Source organism: Oryzias melastigma, linkage group LG22 (assembly GCF_002922805.2).
Source record: "Oryzias melastigma strain HK-1 linkage group LG22, ASM292280v2, whole genome shotgun sequence".
NCBI classification, from domain to species: domain Eukaryota; kingdom Metazoa; phylum Chordata; class Actinopteri; order Beloniformes; family Adrianichthyidae; genus Oryzias; species Oryzias melastigma.
This window is the reverse complement of record NC_050533.1, coordinates 6,678,304-6,700,420: the sequence shown is the minus strand read 5'-3', so window position 1 is coordinate 6,700,420 and position 22,117 is coordinate 6,678,304. Positions and strand designations below refer to the sequence as shown.

Here is a 22,117-nt window from a genome sequence, read left to right as displayed (position 1 = left end):
TTGGCATTTTTAAAAAAAAAAAAATTAACGTTTTTTTAATTTTTATGTTTTGAAGTTTAGCTATTTTTTAGCTACATGCTAGCTTTTTTGTCTAACCTAATTGCTTTATTTTTTTAGGCTAATTTGATATTTAGCTAATATTTTAGCTGGCTATCAGCTTCTGCGTTTTCAGCTATTAACTTCAGTGATTTCAGCTATCAATTTCAGCATCTTCAGCTATCAGCACTAGCATCTTCAGCGGCCAAATTCAGCTTACAGCATTCACACTAGCATTATCACAGGAAATGCTATATATCTAGTTCATAATTATGTTAAAAAGTTACAGTTTTGAGGTTTTACAAAAGGGTTATGTGATAGCTAGTTGGACTATTTTGGCATTTACTACGATTTTTTAGCCTATTTTGGAGTTTAGCTCCTATTTCAGCTACATGCTAGCTGTTTTGGCTAATTTAACGCTTTGGCTAACCTAATTTTGTGTTTGTTTTTTAGGCTAATTTGGCATTTACCTAATATTTCATCTGGCTTTCAGCTTCAGCGTTTTCAGCTATTAGATTTGCCGTTTTCAGCTATTACCTTCAGCGTTTCTAACTACCAATTTCAGCATCTTTAGCTATAAGCACTAGCATCTCCAGTGGCCAAATTCAGCTTACAGCATTCACACTAGCATTACTGCAGGTAAAGCTATATATCTAGTTCATAATTATATTAAAAAGTTACGGTTTTGAAGTTTTAAAAGTTGGCATTCTGCTAGCTTTTTGGACTATTTTGGCATTTACTAAGATTCTTTAGCCTATTTTGGAGTTTAGCTAATATTTCAGCTACATGCTAGCTGTTTTCGCTAATTTAGTTTTTTGTTTGTTTGTTTGTTTTTTGGGCTGTTTTGGACTTAGGCTAATATTTACACACTTGCTGTTTGTGCTAATTTAGGCTTTTTAAAAATATTTTTATGCTATTTTGGAGTTTAGCTATTTTTTCAGCTACATGCTAGCTTTTTTGGCTAACCTAAGTATTTTCTGTTTGTTTTTTAGGCTAATTTGGCATTTAGCTAATATTTTAGCAGGCTATCAGCTTCAGCGTTTCAGCTATCAGCACCAGCATCTTCAGCGGCCAAATTCAGCTTACAGCACTCACACTATCATTATCACAGGTAATGGTTTATATGTAGTTCATCATTATGTTAAAAGGTGCGGTTTTAAAGTTTTAAAAATGTGCTTTTAGTGTTCAATAAATGTTTATCCTGTTCGGCCCGCGACCTGAAGTGTGTTTTGGATTTTGGCCCATTGTGCGATTGAGTTTGACACCCCTACCACTGATAGTGTGCTGCAAATAAACTGAATATTAGATGCTGAAAGTTACTCTGCATTCATGTGTTTTTGGAAGATTTGTTGTTTTTCCAACGTTCACGTGTGCTTTTCGACTTGGAAAGTCATTATTTTTCTATCATTCCAAAACCACATGAATGAGGCATTTCTTTAAGTTTGCATCTTTTTTCCTGAAGGACATCAACCCATCAGTGCAGTTGGCTCTAAAATGAGAACAAAAGCCACAGTTTTGAAATAAAAACTCCAAAAAGTTCTTCTAAAAATACATAAATGTATTTTTAATCAAAATTAAAGCACGTTTTCATCCAGATTCCATGTTATTCCTTTCTAAAACATGGCACGGATCGGCTCCTGTTCTGGCCTTTCTGTCAAATTTTAGAATTCTTTGTGGCCCAGGAATCAAAAAGTTTGCCCAACCCCGACTTAAAGAAAAAATGAAGGACAAGTCTTGGTTTACCTTAATACGTTCGATCCCTGCCTCGATCCTCAGCTGTTCCACCAGTTTCCTGGCCTGGGCAATGTTATTAGTAGTAGACATGCTGATCCATCAGAAGACACCAATACAGGAGGAAACTAGAGGACAGACAGAGACTGATCTAAATGTTCCTGCTGCTTAAACAGTTTTAGGACAGAAAGACTTTTGAAAGCATTTTTATTAGAAATCAACAGCTAAATGATCATCCATCCACCTATTTATTCCCAGTGGATTTTTAATTCTGTTTTTTATGCTGTTTTGAGACTTTTTTTAAACCCATGTCAGTTTCTAGGACAGTTTCTGCAGCAGTTCATGAGAAATTTGTCTATTAGCTACTATTAACTTGAAGCAACCCCGCCCCCCTTCCCTTGCCCTCTCTTTTTACATGCTCTCCCACTAGCTTACAGTCGCTCACAACTAACATTAGCGGTGCAACAAAAATGGCGAACAATATTGGAGCTATCCAGCTGTACAGTTTTGAGCCAGATTCCATGACTTTGATCTATTAGTCTGCAAGTGGATGCATCAGAATGGAGCGGAGCGAGGAGCTTTTGCCCCGCCCCATATATTTTCTACATCACAAATAAGTTATTTAGTATATGGGGTTTAAGGATCTGCTCTTGATTCACAATGATTTAAATGAAGAAGAGTACTTTTAAGTTTAATTTTTATATATGTCCTCCATCATTGGAAAAATTAAAACGCCTATTTTCATCGGAGAGGGTCATTAAAGTCCCCTACGATGAAAATCCTGTTTTTTGAGTTTTTAACGTGTATGTGTGGCATTTTTCTTATGAAAAAGAACAAATGTAATAAGAAACTATTTTGTTTTTGCATTCTTGCGTTTCCGCTTGGCCACTAGGTGGCGATTGCGCTATAGAATTATACTTAATTCAAGAAGACGACAACAGTATGAGGGAAGAAAACGAAGTTTTAGACCACAAATAGTTACTTTAAGATTATTTCCTTAAAAGAGTTCGGAAAATTAATGCCTGTATGTAAATAAAGATGTTCATTTAGTCAACAATGTATTTTTTTTTTTTTTGGTCAACTGAGCGTTAGCATTTGCCGTCCTATGGGAAATTCTATTGAATGTTAGCATCAAGCTAGCAGACTTTAGCTTTATGTGCTAAATCGATTTATATCTTTTGTGAATCGATTATTGATCTATTAAACTTAAATCAATTCAAATCGATGAATGGATTTTTTTCAACCCAGCCCTAATAAACACTGTAGCTCCGGTGTTACAGGATTAAAAACCAGTTTAATCCAAATTGCTTCACATTATTTGTATCACATTTGTTTTATATTACACATGTACAGGGCCTAAATGTTTTATTGAGGCTTGTTGATCGCTACTGATTTACTATGAAAAAAATTATTCAGGAAGGAGGTAATTACTAAAATCTTTACCCTAGACTCTAAATTTGAGAAAAATGCTACTTTTAAGTTAAGGTTTCACCATAAAAACAACAAATAAAACAACCAGTTATTTCTGTCACTTCACTTTAAAACATGTATTTTACTTTTAAGACTCTTGGATCGTCTTCAAACAAAATGAGTCATGTTCCTGCAGGAGTTGCAGCTGTGGAGCCGCCGTTCCACTATGAGGTGACTCCTTGGTGATGCAACACAAACAATGAGTAAAAACATGGCAGCTCCGCGGCGAACAACACGACGTGAGAATTTGCCGAATGAATCACTCGAACGCCGCAGATAAACAGCGTGAAATCCCACAAGTTCATGACAATATATGAAGTAAACATTTGGCGAGGGAGATCCGCTTCGTCACCTGACAAAAAAGAAGAGGAGCACCGACGGGATGATGATTAACTAGATGCTACAAACGCGTCTTTACCTGACTGGTGGTGTGCGGACAGGACCTTCTCTTGCCGCTAATGCGAGCGGATGCGGCGGACGGTTTGAGGGATGCAGGGATGACAGGGAAGCTAGACTGAAACGACAGAGCTGGACGCCGGCGTGGCTTTCATTGGCTTGTCTCTGTGGAGAAATGAGAAACAACAGCTGTAAAAAGTTCATCCTGAGGGGAAATGTACACATTTCTGCACATTTGGAGCCTCGTATGTCACTATTTTGAGTAAATGCTTGCTAAGCATTCACACAATAGTGATTCTTTTGCTTTTTTCCGTACGTTTTTCAATCACACTTTCAGCAATTTCAGCAATCTTGGTATCAAAACGTTTCAGGACTTTACTGCTTGTATTTTTTGTATTCCTAAAGTTTTGAAATATTAATATACCCCATAGGAAATGAGTGAGAAAATCTTCAAATATCAACATTGTAAGTAGATTAACAACAAGCCTTTAAATGGGTTATGTTTCTAATCTTTTAAAGTATTGTTTTAAAAATTGGAGTTTACCAAATATTTTAGCAACATGCTAACTTTTTGGCTAATTTTCTTTCTACTAGGGCTAATTTAAAGTTTAGCTTCTATTTTAGCAACAGGCTAACATTTTTGACTGATTTAGTTTACTAAGGAATTTAAGATATTCTGGAGTTTAGCTAGTATTTAAGCAATGTGCTAGCTTCTCCGGCTAATTTGGCATCTACTGAGGAATTTTGTGCTATTTTGGAGTTTAGCTATTACTTTAGCAACAGGCTAACATTTTTGGGTAATTTTCTTTCTACTAGGGTTTTTTAAGGCCAATTTATACTTTAACTTCTATTTTAGCAACAGGCTGACATTTTTTTACTATATTTTTTTACTGAGGAATTTTATGCTATTTTGGAGTTTAGCTAGTATGTAAGCAGTGTACTAGCTTCTTTGGCTAACTTGGCATCTACTGAGAAATGTTATGCTAATTTGGACTTTAGCTATTATTTTAGCAGCATGCTAACATTTTGGCTAATTTAGTTTACTGAAGAATTTTATGCTATTTTTGGAGTTTAGCTAGTATTTAAGCAATGTGCTAGCTTCTGGCTAACTTGGCATCTACTGCGGAATTTTATGTAAATTTGGAGTTCAGCTATTATTTTGGCAACAGGCTAACATTTTTCGCTAATTTATTTTCTACTGGGTTTCTTTTAGGCTAATTTCGAGTTTAACTTCTATTTTAGCAACAGGCTAATGTTTTTGACTAATTTAGTTTAATGAGGAATTCTAGGCTACTTTTGGTGTTTAACTAGTATTTAAGCAATGAGCTCGCTTTTTGGCTAATTTGGCATCTACCAAGGTTTTTTATGTTAATTTGGAGTTTAGCTATTATTTTAGCAACATGCTAACTTTTTTGGGTAATTTAGTTTACTGGGGAATTTTAGGTTTTTTTGGAGTTTAGCTAGCATTTAAGCAATGTGCTAGCTTCTTTGGCACCTACTGAGGAATTTTATGCTATTTTTCAGCTATTATTTTAGCAACATACTAACGTTTTTGTCTGATTTGTTATCTTCTGGGGTTTTATAGGCTAATTAAGAGTTTGGCTTCTCTTTTAGCAACAGGCTAACGTTTTTGACTATTTAGTTTATTCAGGAATTTTAGGATGTTTTGGGTTTAGCTAGTATTTAAGAGCCAGCTTTTTTGGCTAGTTCGACCAAGCAACCTTAGTAGACTAAGGTTATTTGGGCTAATTCGGGAGCTTAGCTTTTATTTAAGCAACACACCAAATGTTGTTTGCCCAATTTGCATGTATTAGGGATTTTTAAACAATTTTACTACAGATTTTTCAGAAATATAGGTCAACTTCAGCACTCCTATATAGTTCTGTAACAAAATTTCCAGTCTTTTAGCAAATTTAACATCGTTTTTGCATTTTCAACAAAAAGCTTCAACAGTTATAATAAATTGCGTCACCATTTTCAGCAAAAAGCTTCAGCGTTTTCAGCAACTACTTTCAGCAAAAGGCATTCACACTATCGCAGGTAATGCAACTTTTCTAGTTACATCTTACATCACTACTACCTGCCTCTCTGTCTGCCAGCCTCTCTCAGGAGGAGAGTCCTGCTTTAATTACTCCTACTGTGGAGTGGATCAGCCGCACTGGTCTGTAATTAGAGCTTTAGTGCAAGTGAGGAAAAGACAGAAATAGCCAAAAAAGGATCCTTTTTATTAATTGAAACTTTATTTATTCAAACCATATAAATAAAGTTGGAGCTTTCGAGTTTTATTCAGAAAACAAGCTCAAAAATATGTAAGTCGAGAACAAGTTTTTGATTTAATCAACACATTTCTTTACTTATTCTCTCTTTTAAAACAAAGCTTGAACCAAAACCAGCACCTGATTCAGTAAAACATACTGTATTCCTCACGATATGGTGAATCACACATTAGCATCGTTCCAGCCAGCAGATGATACATATGGATGTGCCAGAGCAGACTCCCAACATCTCTGCTGCTATGGTTTAAGTGTTTACAAGCTGCTGCTGCTGCACCTTTGACCCCCACACAGCATTTCCTTCAAGTGGATATTTGCCAACTCGCTCTTTAAGGCATTATTGGGATCTCTGCAGCCTGTTGATTATTAAAAACTTTCTATTTCAGGCACAGATGGAAGTTTTTTTCTCTTTTCTTTCCTCCCACTGGTTTCATTTCCAGCTCTCTCTGGGAGATTTATTGGAAAAGCAATGCCAGAAAAAAGAGAAACGCAGTAAGCTGGTTTTACGTCTAAAGCTGGAAAAACATCAGCAGATCTGGACAGGCCCCGGTCAGCTAACCCAGCCCTCGCGCGCCCCTAAGAGGCGCTCAAGACGCGCAAATATGCATCAATGTGTATCGATCCCGGCGCTGATCGGGCCTTCAGGAGGATGCCATGTCCTCTGCTACAGGCCCTGTCTGTGTGGAAACACAATGCGGGTATTTTGATGGATAGAACAGCATGTCCTCTCTCCCATGGCTATCCATGCACACACACGCCAGCACACACGCGCGCAAACGCACAGGCAGACCTTGTGCACAAATGAAAGCAGGGGATGTTTTTTTTCGTGTGAATCCAAAGCAGAGCGCAGCGGATCTGGAGGCCCACAGCCGTGGGAGCGGAGTGCTGACACAAGGAGGCAGATCTGAACCCATCCAGCGGGCAGAGACCGGAGCGCACGGCGTTACGTTCCGCTAATATGCAAATGGCTGGGCGCACGGCCCATCATCACATCCAGATCCCGCTGCCTGCCTGTGCGTCCTTCCAGCTCGACCCGAAGCGTTAGAAATCTTCCACTGACCCTTTCCCCAGTCTTCCCCACCCTCTCAGCCGACAGAGGGCTGGGGAAATCCGGATTCGTGACACTCCTGAAGCCCCTCTCGGTGGCAGCTGCGCGCGGGGAGCGGGCTGCGAGCTCGCGGAGGCGCACAAAAGGCGTCGCGGAGATGAAACGCGGGGGAGAAAATCGCCAAATATCTCCAAACTCACCTCTGAACGCGCTGGATTGGTGATTTAAAGGGCCAGATCCGCTGGTTCCTCACCCTCTCTGCTCGTTCGCTCCCCGTCTTCGCCGAGCCAAACGCCTCCCCCTCCGTTCCAGTCTGTCCACTCCTCTGCCCCACTCCCCTTCTTCCCCTGCGCGCGCTCTCTCTCCTTCCTCCAACAGGCGGCTTCATCGCAGGTGTTCTTCAGACACGACCAAACATCTGGGAAGCTCTGTTTTTATCCCAGGATTATTTTATTACATCATTTGTGTGAATGAAACCCCAATTCCAAACAACAAAACAATAATATCCAAGTTATTGTAAAAAAAGCTAAAATAATTTTATTTAGCATAGTATGTCAATTTTACACTAAATAATCATTAATTTGGTCATTTTCAACCAAAAGACGTAAATATCGCCAAAAATACAACATTTTACGCACGTGCCACTTCATTTCTCCTTATAAGGTGATCTAAATATTAGCACTGATTTACTTCACGAGGTTATTTAGTCAACGTTAAAGAGCCAAAATAATAAAGCTCCTCAAACGACATGAGGTCATCTGGTTCCCACCGCACGATGGCGCCATCAAACCACATTTTGTTGCTCTCTTTCTTTCTTTTTTTTTCTTTCTCAAGGGAAGTGTGGGCCTCTCCCTCTATTTCTAGCAGACCTCTGTGCACATGCAGCCTCCACTCCTCTGCTGCGCACTCATTGGCTGAGGCTTGTTCTGTGCCAAAGGTGTGACGCGTAGGATCTTATTTATAACCCAGAGCTTGAGGTGCGCTCTGAAAATGCTGCTGTGATGATCCCAGCATCCACTTGATGAGATCTTCCTGGCCTTTTTGCTGATGATGATACACAGGAGAGCTATTTATAACACACAACCTGCGTTGGCCTGGTTTCCACTGATGTGATGGCGGCTGTCCTCTCGTCACCTCATGGTTCTCTTCTTCCTCAGGGTTACTGTATCTCCCTCATCATCTGCTTACAGTGAAGTCCATGAGTCACCACTCCAAAAATGCTTGCAGATTTATCATTAAGCCCTGCTTAAAGGCGCACCGTGTTTGGAGGAACAGGACGGGTTTGCCACTCTGACCCAAGGAGCGAGAGCCCTCGTCCTCCTCCGATGTCGTACAACCCAGCAGCAGGCTGGGAGACCTCCGCCTGTCGTAACGCATCTGCCTCCACCAGAGTCACCCCACGCTGATGCGACATCCGTCTGCAACGTCACGCCGTCTCCATGACAACCAGCGCCGGACACAGCAGCAGCAGCAGCAGCAGCATCCTCCTCCAGCAGATGCTAGAGGGTTAAATGAGAAGTGAAGGGAGGAAAGGGAGACCGGGGAGCCTTGCCAGATCTGTGGGATTTCATTACAGCGAGGAATCAGGGCATGGAAAAAGATGTACAGTCAGATTTTGGCAGAAGAGATTTTTCTGACACGGTCTCAAAATAAGAGAGTGCAGAGATGTGGACGCCCTAAAATAGTACATATCAATGCAGCAGTTTCAACTCAGACTCACGAAAATAAATGCATAGCAAAAAATTGAAAGCTTTAGCAGAAGTTTATTAGAATTTAAGGCGTTTTCGCTTAAATTTGGTATTGATTTGTACTAAAAAAAAGTGCAGAAATCACATCATGATGGAAATTCATCTAAAACAGTCTTAAAAGTAAATGGATCTGCTTAATATATTTACTTTTTTTGACCAATTTCGACTTAAATATCATAATAACAACTTATTTTCAACCGATTTAGACGTTTAAATTAATGAAGGTGAAGCTGCTGAACATACAGGACCGTAGATGTTGCTCTTTGTCAAGCAGAAGCATGGCAAGTTGTCAAAATACAATATAATTTTAAATATTTTTAACCATTTTTGAAAGTTTTCAAGTTTTGTTTACACCAGACCTACACTGGTGTTTTCTCTGCTTTCAATTTCAGTACAAAAAGAGAAGTTTTAGCTTTGAGACACGGCAGTGGGAGTTTCATGAAGAGGGGCTGCTTTAACCCCTTAATACCTAAATTTGTTTCCATATGTAACCAAGAATCCTTACACTTTTATTTTTTCTATCTAGTTGCTAAACTGAGTTAAATTTGGAATGGTTTGGTGCATGTTTGCATCAATACGAATAAAGATTAAACAATAATTTGAGGAAAAAAAAAAAAAAAAAGGTTTTCTGCCCGACCTCGATTCAAATGAAATGTTTTAAGAGCTGAGACGGTTAAAAAGAATAAACTAAGATACTTTAAGAGAGAAAAAAAACAGACAAACAAGTCCTTTTTGTTGTTGTGAACGTTGACAGTATATGAGAAGTGGACCGAGTGAGTGTGACATCATCCATAGAAAACGGCTTACTTCCGGCTTCAATGGATGGCGACATGTTGAACCAGAAATCGTCAGTAAGCAGCGATTATCTGAGTCGGTCTGAGTCAATGTTTCCATGGCAACCACTCACACCAATCAGGAGTGAGCTGGTTAGAAGTCCTTCCAATCATCTGATTGGTCAGTTTATAAGTTGAATAACTTGAAAAATATTAAAATAAAATAGTTATTAGCAAAATCATGTTCAAAAATTATAGCAGTGCAAGAATTCTGATGAATAGAAAGTTTATTTCTCTATAGAAGTCTATGGTACTTTCTGTTTGGAACGTGAGGGGGCGGAGTCATTTAATCCAGCCCTCAATATGGTTGAGAGTCAGACTATATTAATAATTTGAGAACCAATTTAAACATTTTTTTTTGTCATTTTAAATCTAATCTTTGTTTATGTACAAAATGTTTCAATAAAGCTTCATAGAAAATTTGTTCCTGTTCTTTTGGGAAAAATAAATAAATACATATGTGTGAATATGCTCCCTAAAGACATTTCTTTATTTTTTTATCTACTCAATTTTTATTGTGTTTTCCAAATATCCACATTTACCACACAAGTAGCAGTCTCAACAACCCAAAAAAATGTGTACACGCCCATGAAAAACCAGGGAAATCTGTAAATAAAATGTAAAAATAGAGTAATAATACTAAAAGAATTGACAAAAATATATATGACACCAAAAACAACAGCAAAAAGGGGGCGGGGTGTAACAAATACAGGGTAGTTATTTTCGTTTAAGTACACATCTTACTGTGTAGAAGTCATTTCTCTGGTTTAATTTCAATTGAAATGTCTCTAAATGTCTCTCACAATCAAAAAGCACAACTGTGACTTTAATACTTTTGATTAAATCATATTTTCTAAATTCCTAATGAAATTATGCAACTTTGGAGCAACTTCCACGGTTTCATCTTCTCTGGAAAGTTGCATCAACGTATTCCTGGAAAGATTTCAAAAACGTTTCATTATATTGACAACCAGTGAAATCCATGAAGAATTCAAGCTGTAAAATATCACAAACGACAACAGAAAGTCCTCAGTTCACACTTTTTATTAGGAAAATTATTTTGCAGATTATTGTCATCTATGTATATATTTATATATATATATTTATATATGTTAGTTTCCATTATTCAGAGGATGCATCAGCACAGTATATCTTAATAGGAAGACTATTGCTAGAATAAATATCTATACATTATAGTTAGTTCAAATAAAATAAAATAAAAATTCCCAACAGAATAAATAATAAGAAATGAGTTTATAAAATCAATAAGTGCTAAAAACTGTTGGAAAACCCGAAGAGAAATAAGATCAGACAAAGGTTTTAGTAAAAATACAAAGATGATTCACAGTTTGTGTCCTTGTTCTCATGCTGGCTGGAACACCGATAGGGACCATGCAGGAGTGATGGGCCAGAGTGACAGGACCGAGCCAAACTACATTACCCACAAAGCATCTGGGCCACCGACTCACACCTGCCACAGAGGTCTGCGGGGGGATTTTTTTAGTTTCACATCCTGGTTTCCTTCCGATTCTCTCACAGGAAGTGTGACAGAAACAAGAGAATGTAGACAGAAAAACTTTTCTAGTGTGTTGCTGTTCTGTTAACACTCTTTGTGCCGTTTTTGGACTTCCTGCACTAAAGAACAAATGTGAAACTGTGGCATCTTAGTATCAGTGACCTGATTGGTGAGTACAAATCTGAAGTAATACTCTCAGTGTACTACAGGAGGCCTCAAATATTCATGCATAATTTGAATTTTGTAGTTTTCCAAAGAGTTAGCTTAAAATTCTCTCAAAAATTTGAACGATTTTATTAAAAAATGTCGATTCTGTTTTAGAAAAATTGACATTTTAGGTCTCTTTAGGTGTCAAACAATAATATATTAGGGGGAATAATCGCTGCATAACAAAACACATTTTTTGCCATCTTGTTTCTAATTTGATGCTTTGATCACAAGTAAAGTTTTTTGCAGAATAATTCAAACTGAACTCTCCTCTGATATCACCGATATATTAAACCCTTTAGACAATATTTACATCTATCTACAATCAGCCGGCCTGTTTCCAGTCTAACAAACACGTCGTGATTTCTGCTAAAATAAAAACTGTAGAGAACATGTTGTGATGCTGACAAATGTGAAGGTTCAACAGAAATGAGCGTTTTGATGACTTTGTCGTTTAAAGGAATCCATGCAGACGTTTTTTTTTTTTTTTTTTTTGGTCAGAATTATAGACAGTCAATAGAAAAATGTTTGTGACTTCAGAAATAAATGCAAATAAATCCAGATGATCAAATCTACTCTTTTATTTGACATTAAAAACAATAAAAGAACGTTTTCAATGAAATAAATACAAACAGAAACGATTATTTCATGTAATTAGCGCCACTTTTTACTAATATTTTGATTGTTAAATTGATTTTTTTATTTGTTTTTCTAAATTATCTATAACAGAATTTCTAATTTAAATAACATTTTCAGACAGGTAAACTTTCTCCAGCACCTGAGGCAGCAAGGTCTCCTCCACATTATGAAGCGACCTCTGCCGTGCTTTAACATGGATTAAAATAACTTTTAGAGTTTTTGACTCTGTTGTTCCAGCAGATTGTTGCTAAAATGGATGGGAAATGCAGAAAAATGTTCTCTTGAAAGTGAACATAAACGTCTAAGTGACTTAAAACTTAATTACCTCAGGTTTCCTTTGAGAAAAACACACCGAGCTTTTAAGGATCCATGTTTGGTCCATGCTAGAGTTCATTTTTAAGCTCTGCAGACTGGTTTATTTTATATTTATGTTTAATTAATTGCTTGAAAGGGAGCAAGAAGAAGTGAATTTGTATGATGCTCAGATTAACTCCAATCATAAAATGTTTTGTCTGTAAAATCACATGAATAAAGTCATCAGGCTAACTGAATATCTGCTTTATTCTTTCTTTTTGTGCTGATTGATTGTTCGTTCTTTGAGAAAAAAAATTAATATTAATTTTAAAATAATAAAGTTATTATTATAAATTCACTAGTTTTTTCCTGTGAATTTACGACTTTAAATCTAAAAAAATTACTAAATTTAAAGTTGTAATTTATATTTTTTTGTGTGTTTGTTTGTAAACTGGCCCTAATTCTCCGTCGTTTTAATTCAGCCTCCAAATCAGGATCTTATGTAACAGAATGACCTGATTAAGCAATCCATCTTTTGGGTATTTCCCATATAATAAAACAGAAACCAAACAATTCAAGTGTAAAAGTTACTTATTTTCAACACTAGAACATATCTATAAATGTTTTTTGCAGCATTTTATGCAAATTCCCTCACATACAAAGCTCTCTAGAATTAATTTATACCTATAAATGAAGATAAAAACATCTCCAATCTTAATTACTTTTCCCTCTCGTTGGAAATATTTGGATTCATTTCTGAATTTGTCAACAACTCTGACCAGGACTCTCACAAGTGTGGACGTCCTGCAGGCCACAGAGATTCCAGACGTGGCTGAGCGTGCACATCATGCATGGAGGCTCTCAAAGTCACGCAAAAGACAGCAAGGTGAATATGATTCATTGATAGATGAGATGAGACAAGTCACAAAAGAGAGGGGGGGGCAGAGGTGTTTGTCCTGATTCCTGCTAACATTTGACTCACACAGACCTCAAAGTCAACAAAGAGCCTCAGCACGCGTCATCTCCTTACATTCAAGCCAGCACGCTCCGACTGGACATCCTCACACTCTTCGTACCAGCTCCCCTCCTGCTGCTCCCGCCTGCTGCTGCTCTATTGTTTTGGTTTTTCTCTCCTCGCGCTGGATCATATTCCATGCAGGGACATGGACAATGACAGCCTCCTGCTAACGTCAGCAGAACACCAGATTGCACAGAGATACGCAAGCAAACTGGGATCTGCGTGAAGCAACCAGACGCGTCAGGCTCATATATATATATATTTATAAATCTAAATATGCAGCGTGCACCATCAGCAGCCAGAAAACCATCACATGTTTACCAAATTAGGTGGAGTTTAGCTTCCTGTCTGAATGAACAAAACAAATATGCATTTGAGAGAGCGTCCCTGGCATCTAAAAGATAAAGGGTACGTTTACGATGCAAATCTGAACAGGACCTCACATCAGTGCAAAGTACAACACAGCAATAACAACAGATTCATTCAGTAACAAACATAAAAAAAAACATGGAGTGAAACCTTTAGATACATATTCACATTTTTGTGTCTATTATGCCATAAGTGGATCAATAACTGAAATGTTATTTTTACAGTACATAGCAACACTAAAGCTAAACTGGTACAAGGTCGCCGTGGAAGTTTCTGGTCGATTCCCCAGAAAGACAGCAGAGGCCGCTCTCTTCAGACATCTTACTTGAAGTTCGTTCATCTGATTAATTATGCGTATTTACAATAATTACACCTCTGGAATTGTTTATTGAAGAATTGTGACGGATGCAGGTGAGTCATTTTGGCCTTAAAGGGTAACCAAACCCTAAATCCACCTTTTTTGATCTCTATAAATGGGCCCATTTTTGGATAAATTAAAAGAAAATAGTCTGTGTGCTGCCCCCTACAGGTTGAATCGATGTATTACAGTTGAATTTTGTGATTGGTCAAACCAAAGTTTCAGAAAGCTCCACCCCTCTGACTGGATTTTTAAATTTCGACTGTGGGCGGAGTCATCCCTGTTTGGTTACCCTTTAAATAAGCAAATCTTCAAGTAAAATGTCACCTGAAAGTCCCCAGCTGTCGACGCTGCCCAATACGTACAGACGGAAAAAGGAGTTCCTGTGCTTTTCCTGTTTTCTTTTTCTTTTTTTTTTGTTAGATGGACATGCAGTGAAAAGGGGGCGGGGCTGTCATCTGTGTCTTTGGGTTTAACAGTACTGAAGCAGATTATCCTCCACACAATTTGTTATTAAAACCGCCTGAGAGATGTAGAAAAAGTGGGCAAATACTCTGAATCTTCTCCGCCTACCGTGCAACCGATCCCACCGCCGCCACCCGCCGCCGCCCGCCGTATCCTGTTGTTCAGCCGCACCTTCATTGTGCCTTCCCTAAAACACTAACAATTAAAACTCCAGACTGGGTTGAAACGGCACAAAAAAGATGAAAAATATGTTTTAAAAAGTTGTGCTTCTGGCTGTTTTGTGTGTAATTTGGTGGGAAAAAGGTGTTTTCTGCACCTGGAGACACGCTAGAACCTGTTTGGTGGCTAAAAAATGGAAATATACTCAAATGAATGTTTTTAAGTATGATATAAAGTGCAATGTGAGGGCATTTCAGCTGAGCCAGCCCTGCTTGTCTTCATGCAGAGAGCTTTTTTTCATGTTTGCATGGATGCTTCCTTCCTTCCTTCCTGTGTACGTGTGTGTTTTCTGCTCACTAAGCATTCAAGAGGATATCCAACTAATCCAACGAAGAGAAAACTGAATCATCTGCATATAGCAGGTTTACTAGGAGATGATTTAGTGTGCTTTTTTTTTTAACATCTAAAAATAAGAAGAAATAAACACAAAAAAGGCATAAAGAGAAACCTCCACACGTCAAAACGAGTTCTCGACCTCAGAGAGTCGCTTTCGTTTCACCAGATTGGCAACGATAATCCAAGCGTGTCATCCTCGTTGACAAGGCAGATTTGCTTCTTTCTGTTTTGATGAGAGTCCCGCTTCCTTCTGCTGGGAGTTACCCTTCCCTCCACCAGAGTTTTAAAAGGATTGTTGCGTCATTTGAGTGTGTGCATACCCTGCCGCTCGCTGGACGAGGACATCTGGAGGCTTCAGTGATGAGTTTTCCTCATTAGGACGGCGGGATGGACGGATGGGAGGGTTTAATCTTAGGGTGAGGAGGTGGTGGGTGAGCTCTAGCGTCAACTTTCCTTTCCTTTTGGGTTTTGATAGATGGAAATATTGAGAAGGGGGTTTATATACAGCAGAATCGTGGTGGGATTTGTTGAGTCTTAAAGGTTTGAAGCTTACAGGTGTGTCAACTTTACATGTAGAGGATGGAGGTCAAAGAAAGGATGGCCAAGCTACCAGGAGATGTTTCAGATGTTTCTTTTTTTATTCTTGTAATGTGGGATATTCTGGCCGCAAACATACGAGCTCCAGCCTGTTCATGCGCTGCAGTCCTGAAAGAACCACTTTAACGGGAAGGATCCACAAGTTGAGATTCCTGGTGTTTTTTAAATTTCTTTTGTTTGTACTTTATTTTTTAATCTTTCTGCCCCCTCTCCCCAATGCTGACCTCCTTCCTTCCTCCTCGTCTGGATTCACATCACGCTGCATTTGCCCTTCAGTCTCTCGGCGCGGGATTGCTTTCCGGAGCGTTTCCCGTCAATGTTGAGGCTCATGTTCCTCTTCTTGTCCAGGTTGAGGAGCTCCTGGAAGAGCTCGGTGACGTTGTGATTGGTTTTGGCCGACGTCTCCATAAAGGCGCACTTCCACTGGTTGGCCTGAGCCTCCCCGTCCTTGGTCTCCACTTCTCTTTGGGTCTCGTCACTCTTGTTTCCCACGAGCATGATGGGGATGGCCTCCACGTTGCCCTTTATGGCCAGAACCTGCAGAGGACAACAGAGTTTTCTCAAAGGTCGCGCTGTGTTCTGAACTGCTATAAGGTCAGAAGTTTAGTGAGTTTTTATGGTTGTAAAAACATCTTTTGCAGAATGTTAAGGCGTCATTTGTTGATGTGCTGATGTCCATTCTGGGCATTCATTTTGTTTTTAGCAATTTAAGAATGTTTATCTCGGTTCAGAATTACAAAGATTTTATGTATTTTACGTAGTTTATTGGTAACAAATGTGTAAATCTTGCAATTGTGCAGGATTTTGTGAGATGCAGATACAAATTTGTTGCTTTCCACAACCGTGTGTATGTCTAACGGACTTTTTACTCATGTATCATCACAAGTCAAGGCCCGCGGGCCGGATCTGGCCCTTCAGGTAATTCTATCCGGCCCTCCAGATCCTTTTATTTTATTGTTAGTAATGATCCAATGTTATCTTGCGCTTATTTGTAACTTGTATAATGTTGACAAAATTATTTTTTCTGGAGAGTAAAATATTAAAGTTATTTAAGGTTTAAGTCGATTTATTCTGGAATAATATTTCTGCATTTTTATTATTCAATTTTATGTTAAAAAGTTACGGTTTTATTGTTTGTGATGAAATATTCAAAACTTTTTTTTGCAACCAATGAGTTTACATGATGTAATGATGACTAAAATGTTTACAGTCAATTTGGTATTAATTTTCTTTACTTCATCTGAATATTCAGCAGTGATTATTGGATTAATGTAATTATGTGTTATAATGATAATCATAGGTTGTTACATTTACAGAAAATATGTTAGAATTATTTCAGAGAATAATCAAAAATAACTTTAATGTTACTTTAAAACTTGATTTTTATTGTGTAATGATTATATTAATATGAAATTGTATTTTGATGATAATCAATGATTATTATATTTCTGTTACACCATGTTTGATTGATGTTACTGTTTACTGAAATCTTTAATAATGTTTTATGAGGCTAATCAATAATCAACAAGCACGTCACTTTGTTACTTGAAAAAAAGAAAATAAAATGCATTTGATCTGATCAGAACTGGATTACTAAATGATGCAAAACTGTAAAATGAAGTAACTAAGTACGGGATTAAATAAATTCACTCCTTTTCAAGCAATCAATCAAATTCTGCTTGACTTTAGTTGATAAATACTTTATCTAATGAATCAAAGGTGACATAAGTGTGTCGTGTTTTTGTGTGTTTGTCTATTTTCTAATAGAATGTTGAATTTGTCAATCACTTCAGTTGTACACAATGACGACTCGCAACAAGTAAAGTCTTCTTTAAAAATGTTATGGTAAGATTTCAAAAAAGTTAACAAATGTTTGGTTTAAAATGAACATCAGCGTTAAAACACACAGATTTGATAAATCTGTGGACATTTTATAAGGTAAAGTGAAGCGTCGCTTGTTTTTTTTTTTGTTTTTTTTACATTGTTTTGACCATATCTTTGCTTTGTTTTGGATTGATACATTTTCCTTTATCTAGACACGAAATAAATTATAAAACATAAAATAGTTTGATCTTATTTTTTGGATTTTTGCTTAAAAAAGGACTTTTACTATTTAGAATTAAATTTGCAGTTTCAGGTTTATTATGTATTTATTGTATAATATAGAGAAAAAATAAAATAAGCTGGGTTTGTTTAAAAAAAGAAGAGGGGATCAAGTATTACCACAAAACAGTTCTTAAAGTAAATCACTTGACCAAATTGTACAAAAAAGGGTTCAAAACTACTATTGAATTAATAGAAACTAAATAGACTGAATCTAAACTTAATTTCGTTTTTTAAATTCCTTCCTTTCATGAGAAATTACTTTTTTTAAGTTTGTTAAATCTCAAATTTGGTTAAAACTGAAATCATATTTTACTTTTTTAACAGCAATTTAACACCAATGTCCATTTATACATTAATATTGGTGTAATTGGTACAGTTTCTGCATGTTCTCGATTTTGATTCTGGAAGTGATTCCTGATTGGTCAATTAGGGAAAATAAACCATAATTCCACTGTTTGCTTCTTTTGTTTTTAACGTTTAAACTTTGAAATGACTCTTTATCTTGCATTTATCATAGAGGTTCATCCTCATAATAAGGAGTTATAATGATTTCTTATAAATCGTGTTCTCCGTCAGTAAAAGAGATTTAGGATCAGCTGTCAGTCTCTATATTTTATTGGCATCCAGGGTTCTAAAAAACCTCACAGCTGTCAGATTTTTATGAATGTGGATTATTTTTAATAAACTGTGTTTGAAAAACATTTTTTAGAGTGTTTTTATGACAATAATACTTCATTGTTTGGTTTTTTTGTGAGATAATCTGTGTCTTCCCGAAATAGAAACAGCAGTTTCAGGATTACAGTTACACTGTAATGTTGACGCTTAATCGTAGGAACATTATTGCTAAAGTATTTCCTGGTTTTGTTCCCACCTGTTGGTAAATGGGTTTGAGCTCCTCCAAGGACTGCTTGCTGGTGATGGAGTAGACCAGGATGAAGGCGTGGCCTTTGGAGATGGAGAGGCGCTGCATGGCGGGGAACTGGTGACTGCCAGTTGTGTCGGTGATCTGGAGGGTGCACACGCTCTTGTCGCAGCTGATCACCTGGCGGTAGGTGTCCTCCACGGTGGGGATGTAGGTGTCCCTGAACGTGCCCTTCACGAAGCGCAGAACCAGGGAGCTCTTCCCCACTCCCCCCGCCCCGAACACCACCACGCGGTAGTCGTTGCTCTGCTCCGGCATTCTGCCCTCTCAGGCTCAAGACAGTGTAAGACCTGGAGGACGGATGAAGGGAGGAAAAGAGGGAGAAAGAGATCAGTTTAGAGGAGACGGAATTTGGAACTAATATAAACAACTGGAAGCTGCGACCTTCCTGTGTGGACTTTGCATGTTTGGATTTTCTCTGCCTATCCAGGGCGTATCCCGCCTTCACCCAGGTAGATCTAACAGCCTCATGACCCCAAAACTTAGAAGTCGACCATACTGAGAATTTGGGTATCGATCTAAAACCAAGTAATTACAGGGCTAGTATCACCGATATTGATACAGATATGATATTTTGTCCTTGAAATGTTTATTTTTTTATGTATTTTTCATGAATACACAGTTTTTGTTCATTAAATGTATAATAAAACACTGAACACAGACTTTTGGCAAATAGAAAAGTTTATTACATATAGCCTATTTTACAAAAAATAAAAAAATAAAGGCAGCAATAAAAGTAAATTCACGCTTTTTGCTTCACTACTGAAGAAAAACCGACAGGAAAGTATTGAAAGTATCAATTTTACTACACTGATATCAATACTTTACCTTGAAATCGATACTATAGATACTCAGATCGATAAACCCGCCCCTAACAAAAGGGACAAAACGAGTTAAGAAAAAGGATGGATGAATAATCTATTCTATATTCACTTTTATTTCTTTTAGTTATTTAAATTTAAAACATTAATAAATTCTTGTTTATTGATTTAATATGTTACACAGATAAACCAACAAAATTAAAGGACAAACTCAAAGCTAAAATAACAGAAAACAACATAATTGATCAAATTTCTTACATTTTTCTTAAAACGTTTAACTTTTAACATATTGACCCTGTTTTTATTCAGTGTCTTCCTTTTTGTTATTTGTTTGGGGTCTTAGCATCTACTAAATTACTAAGGCTATTGTCGCATATCCCAAAATGCCACCAATTTTTTCATCAAATTTGGAAAATGTGCAGCGCAGTAACATTTGAAATGAGGCAGTAGTAGCATTTTTATACGTCGTATTGTTGCTGTTAAGTTCAGTCCAGAAGTTTAAGTCCCACTCTGATCATGTTTTTTAAAATTGTACCCAGTTGTCACGAACACGCAGACACTCGGTTCCACATGCAGCAGGCTTATCAGTTCAGACAGGAATAAGGCACCGCTCAGAGTGCACAAAGCTAAATCAGGGTCAGAGGTCAATCACAAGCAGGGGACGATCAAAGACAAGACTAGAGTTGTCAGGGTCCAGGCGGCAGGCAATCAGAGAAAAAGCAGAGTCAGAAACAGAAGATCAGGTCCAAACTGAAACGCTCAGTAATGCAGGCAGAGTGGCACAAACAATACTTTGCACTGAGTGAGGCTCTTAGCAGTGCATAAGTATCATGTGGGTGATTGTCAGATGAGATGTAAGCAGCATCTGGGAACTGTGCGCTGGGGCTGCTGGGAGATGTAGTGGTAGAACTCAGGGGACAGCTCTTGCCGGTGACCAGAGGGGGCGACAGAGCCCTGAATCCTAACACAAGTAATCTTTTAATCATGATTATACTGTTTTTAACCAAAATAATTTAAACTAAAAACCTGTCATTTTCTAGGACATAGTTTCTGCAGAGCAACAGTAGTTCATCAGAAATTTACCTCAGAGCTGAGGGTGGGACTGAACCTCTTTTTCAACCATCCCTTTGTTCACCCTCGCTCCTGCTAGCTTGTAGCCTCTCACACCCCAACCTAACATTACAGATGTCACCTCAGATGAGGAAAACGAAGACGTTCCTGGATCTATTTGTCTACAAAGGGCTGAGTTAGGCTGGAGTGAAGAGAGGAGTTTGTGGTCCGCCCATGACAGCTTCTACAACATGAAAATTAGCTTTTTCCAACTGCATTTTTTGTATTCTGCTAATTTATAACCATTGACTAACTACTCAGAGATGCAACTTTAAGCTTAATTTACTTTATATATGTCCTCCATGCTAAAAGAACATTTTAAAAGTACCAAAAACATTTTTTTTTTTTATTGGAGTGAATCTGTTAGGGTTAAACAGACTTGAATTTATTTATAGAAATATATTTACATATATTGCTTTATGGTTTACATTTTTTAATACATTTTCTTTGTTTAACAAGATCATATTTACTAAAGATGAAGAAGCGAGGGCAGAGGGTAGTCTATGCGTTTCAGTGATTTGACTGTGATGAGCTCAGATCTGATCTGATTTTTTATATTTGCTGTAGATTTGATTTTGCTTCAAAACATCCTCTTTTATGGAACGCAGTAACTGCAGTGAATTCTGGGAGAGATGAACAAGGCGTTCACTCAGCTGTATTCCTGCGTGCTGCTCACAAACTTTGCAGTGACTCACAGTTTCCAACAACAATCTCATGAATAAAAACAAAATAAATGCATGATACAAAGGAGAAGAGCAAAAACATTCCTTTTTTCTTTTTTCTCAACTGTTCTGTGTGGTTAACCGCTTCATGCCTGAACCTATTTCCAATTATATGAAAAATAATTCAAGGTTCAAGGTGATGCTAAAGTAAGTCTTTGATTCAGTGGTACATTCTGAATAAGTAACTAATATTTACTGTGTTTTACAGTATATTTAAATTGACTTTAACCCATTAAATGTCTCTGTAACTAAATTTGAGGGCACATTTAACAACATATTTTCAAATTCATTGACTGTGTGTTAATCATCCAAGGCATTAAGCGACTAGATATATAGCATTACCTGTTATATATCTGCTAGTTTGAATGTTGTAAGCTGAATTTGGCCGCTGAAGATGCTAATGCTGAGAGCTGAAGAAGCTGAAATTGATAGCTAAAAACGCTGAAGCTGATAACTAAAAACACTAAAGCTGATAGCAAGCTAAAATATTAGCTAAATGCCAAATTGGCCTTAATAACTGGTAAAATGTCTTATTTAGCCGAGACAGCTGGCATAAAGCTAAAGTATTGGCTAAACTCCAAATTAGCCTAAAAAAAACTGTAAAAGCCTAAATTAGCCCAAACAGCTAGCATGTAGCTTAAATATTTGCTAAATTCCACAATAGCCTAAAAAACAGGAGAAAAAAAGCCTAAATTAGCCCAAACAGCTGGCATGTAGCTTAAATATTAGCTAAATTCCACAATAGCCTAAAAAACTGGAGAAAAAAAAGCCTAAATTAGCCCAAACAGCTAGCATGTAGCTTAAATATTTGCAAAATTCCACAATAGCCTAAAAACCTGGAAAAAAATAAGCCTAAATTAGTCAAAATAGCTAGCATGTCGCT

The 22,117-nt window shown here is 37.5% G+C and overlaps 2 protein-coding genes across 5 annotated transcripts in view; both read right to left on the bottom strand.

The window, feature by feature from the left end:
* The window catches only part of LOC112147952 (guanine nucleotide-binding protein G(I)/G(S)/G(O) subunit gamma-7), a 13,571-nt gene extending 5,344 nt beyond the window's left edge, over positions 1–8,227 (bottom strand). Inside the window, exons 1-4 of one of the 4 annotated variants that reach the window (XR_004947020.1) lie at positions 8,213–8,227; positions 7,155–8,134; positions 3,656–3,798; positions 1,780–1,895 (exon numbers count right to left, since the gene is read on the bottom strand). Coding sequence is in view for 3 of the 4 variants with exons in the window: in XM_024274661.2 (XP_024130429.1) it covers positions 1,780–1,860 (81 nt within the window). In the remaining variant the exon portion in view is untranslated. Of the gene's footprint in view, positions 1–1,779; positions 1,896–3,655; positions 3,799–6,696; positions 6,917–6,966; positions 7,134–7,154; positions 8,135–8,212 lie in introns of those variants that run through there. The other 3 variants (XM_024274661.2, XM_024274673.2, XM_036209889.1) reach the window with 3 other exon arrangements.
* Positions 8,228–10,561: 2,334 nt separating this feature from the next.
* diras1b (DIRAS family, GTP-binding RAS-like 1b) overlaps positions 10,562–22,117 on the bottom strand; it is a 23,509-nt gene continuing 11,953 nt past the window's right edge. The window contains exons 2-3 of the mRNA XM_024274638.2: positions 18,531–18,871; positions 10,562–16,090 (exon numbers count right to left, since the gene is read on the bottom strand). Of these exons, the coding sequence (XP_024130406.1) occupies positions 15,803–16,090; positions 18,531–18,839 (597 nt within the window). The 5' untranslated portion in view covers positions 18,840–18,871 and the 3' untranslated portion in view covers positions 10,562–15,802. The remainder of the gene's footprint in view (positions 16,091–18,530; positions 18,872–22,117) is intronic.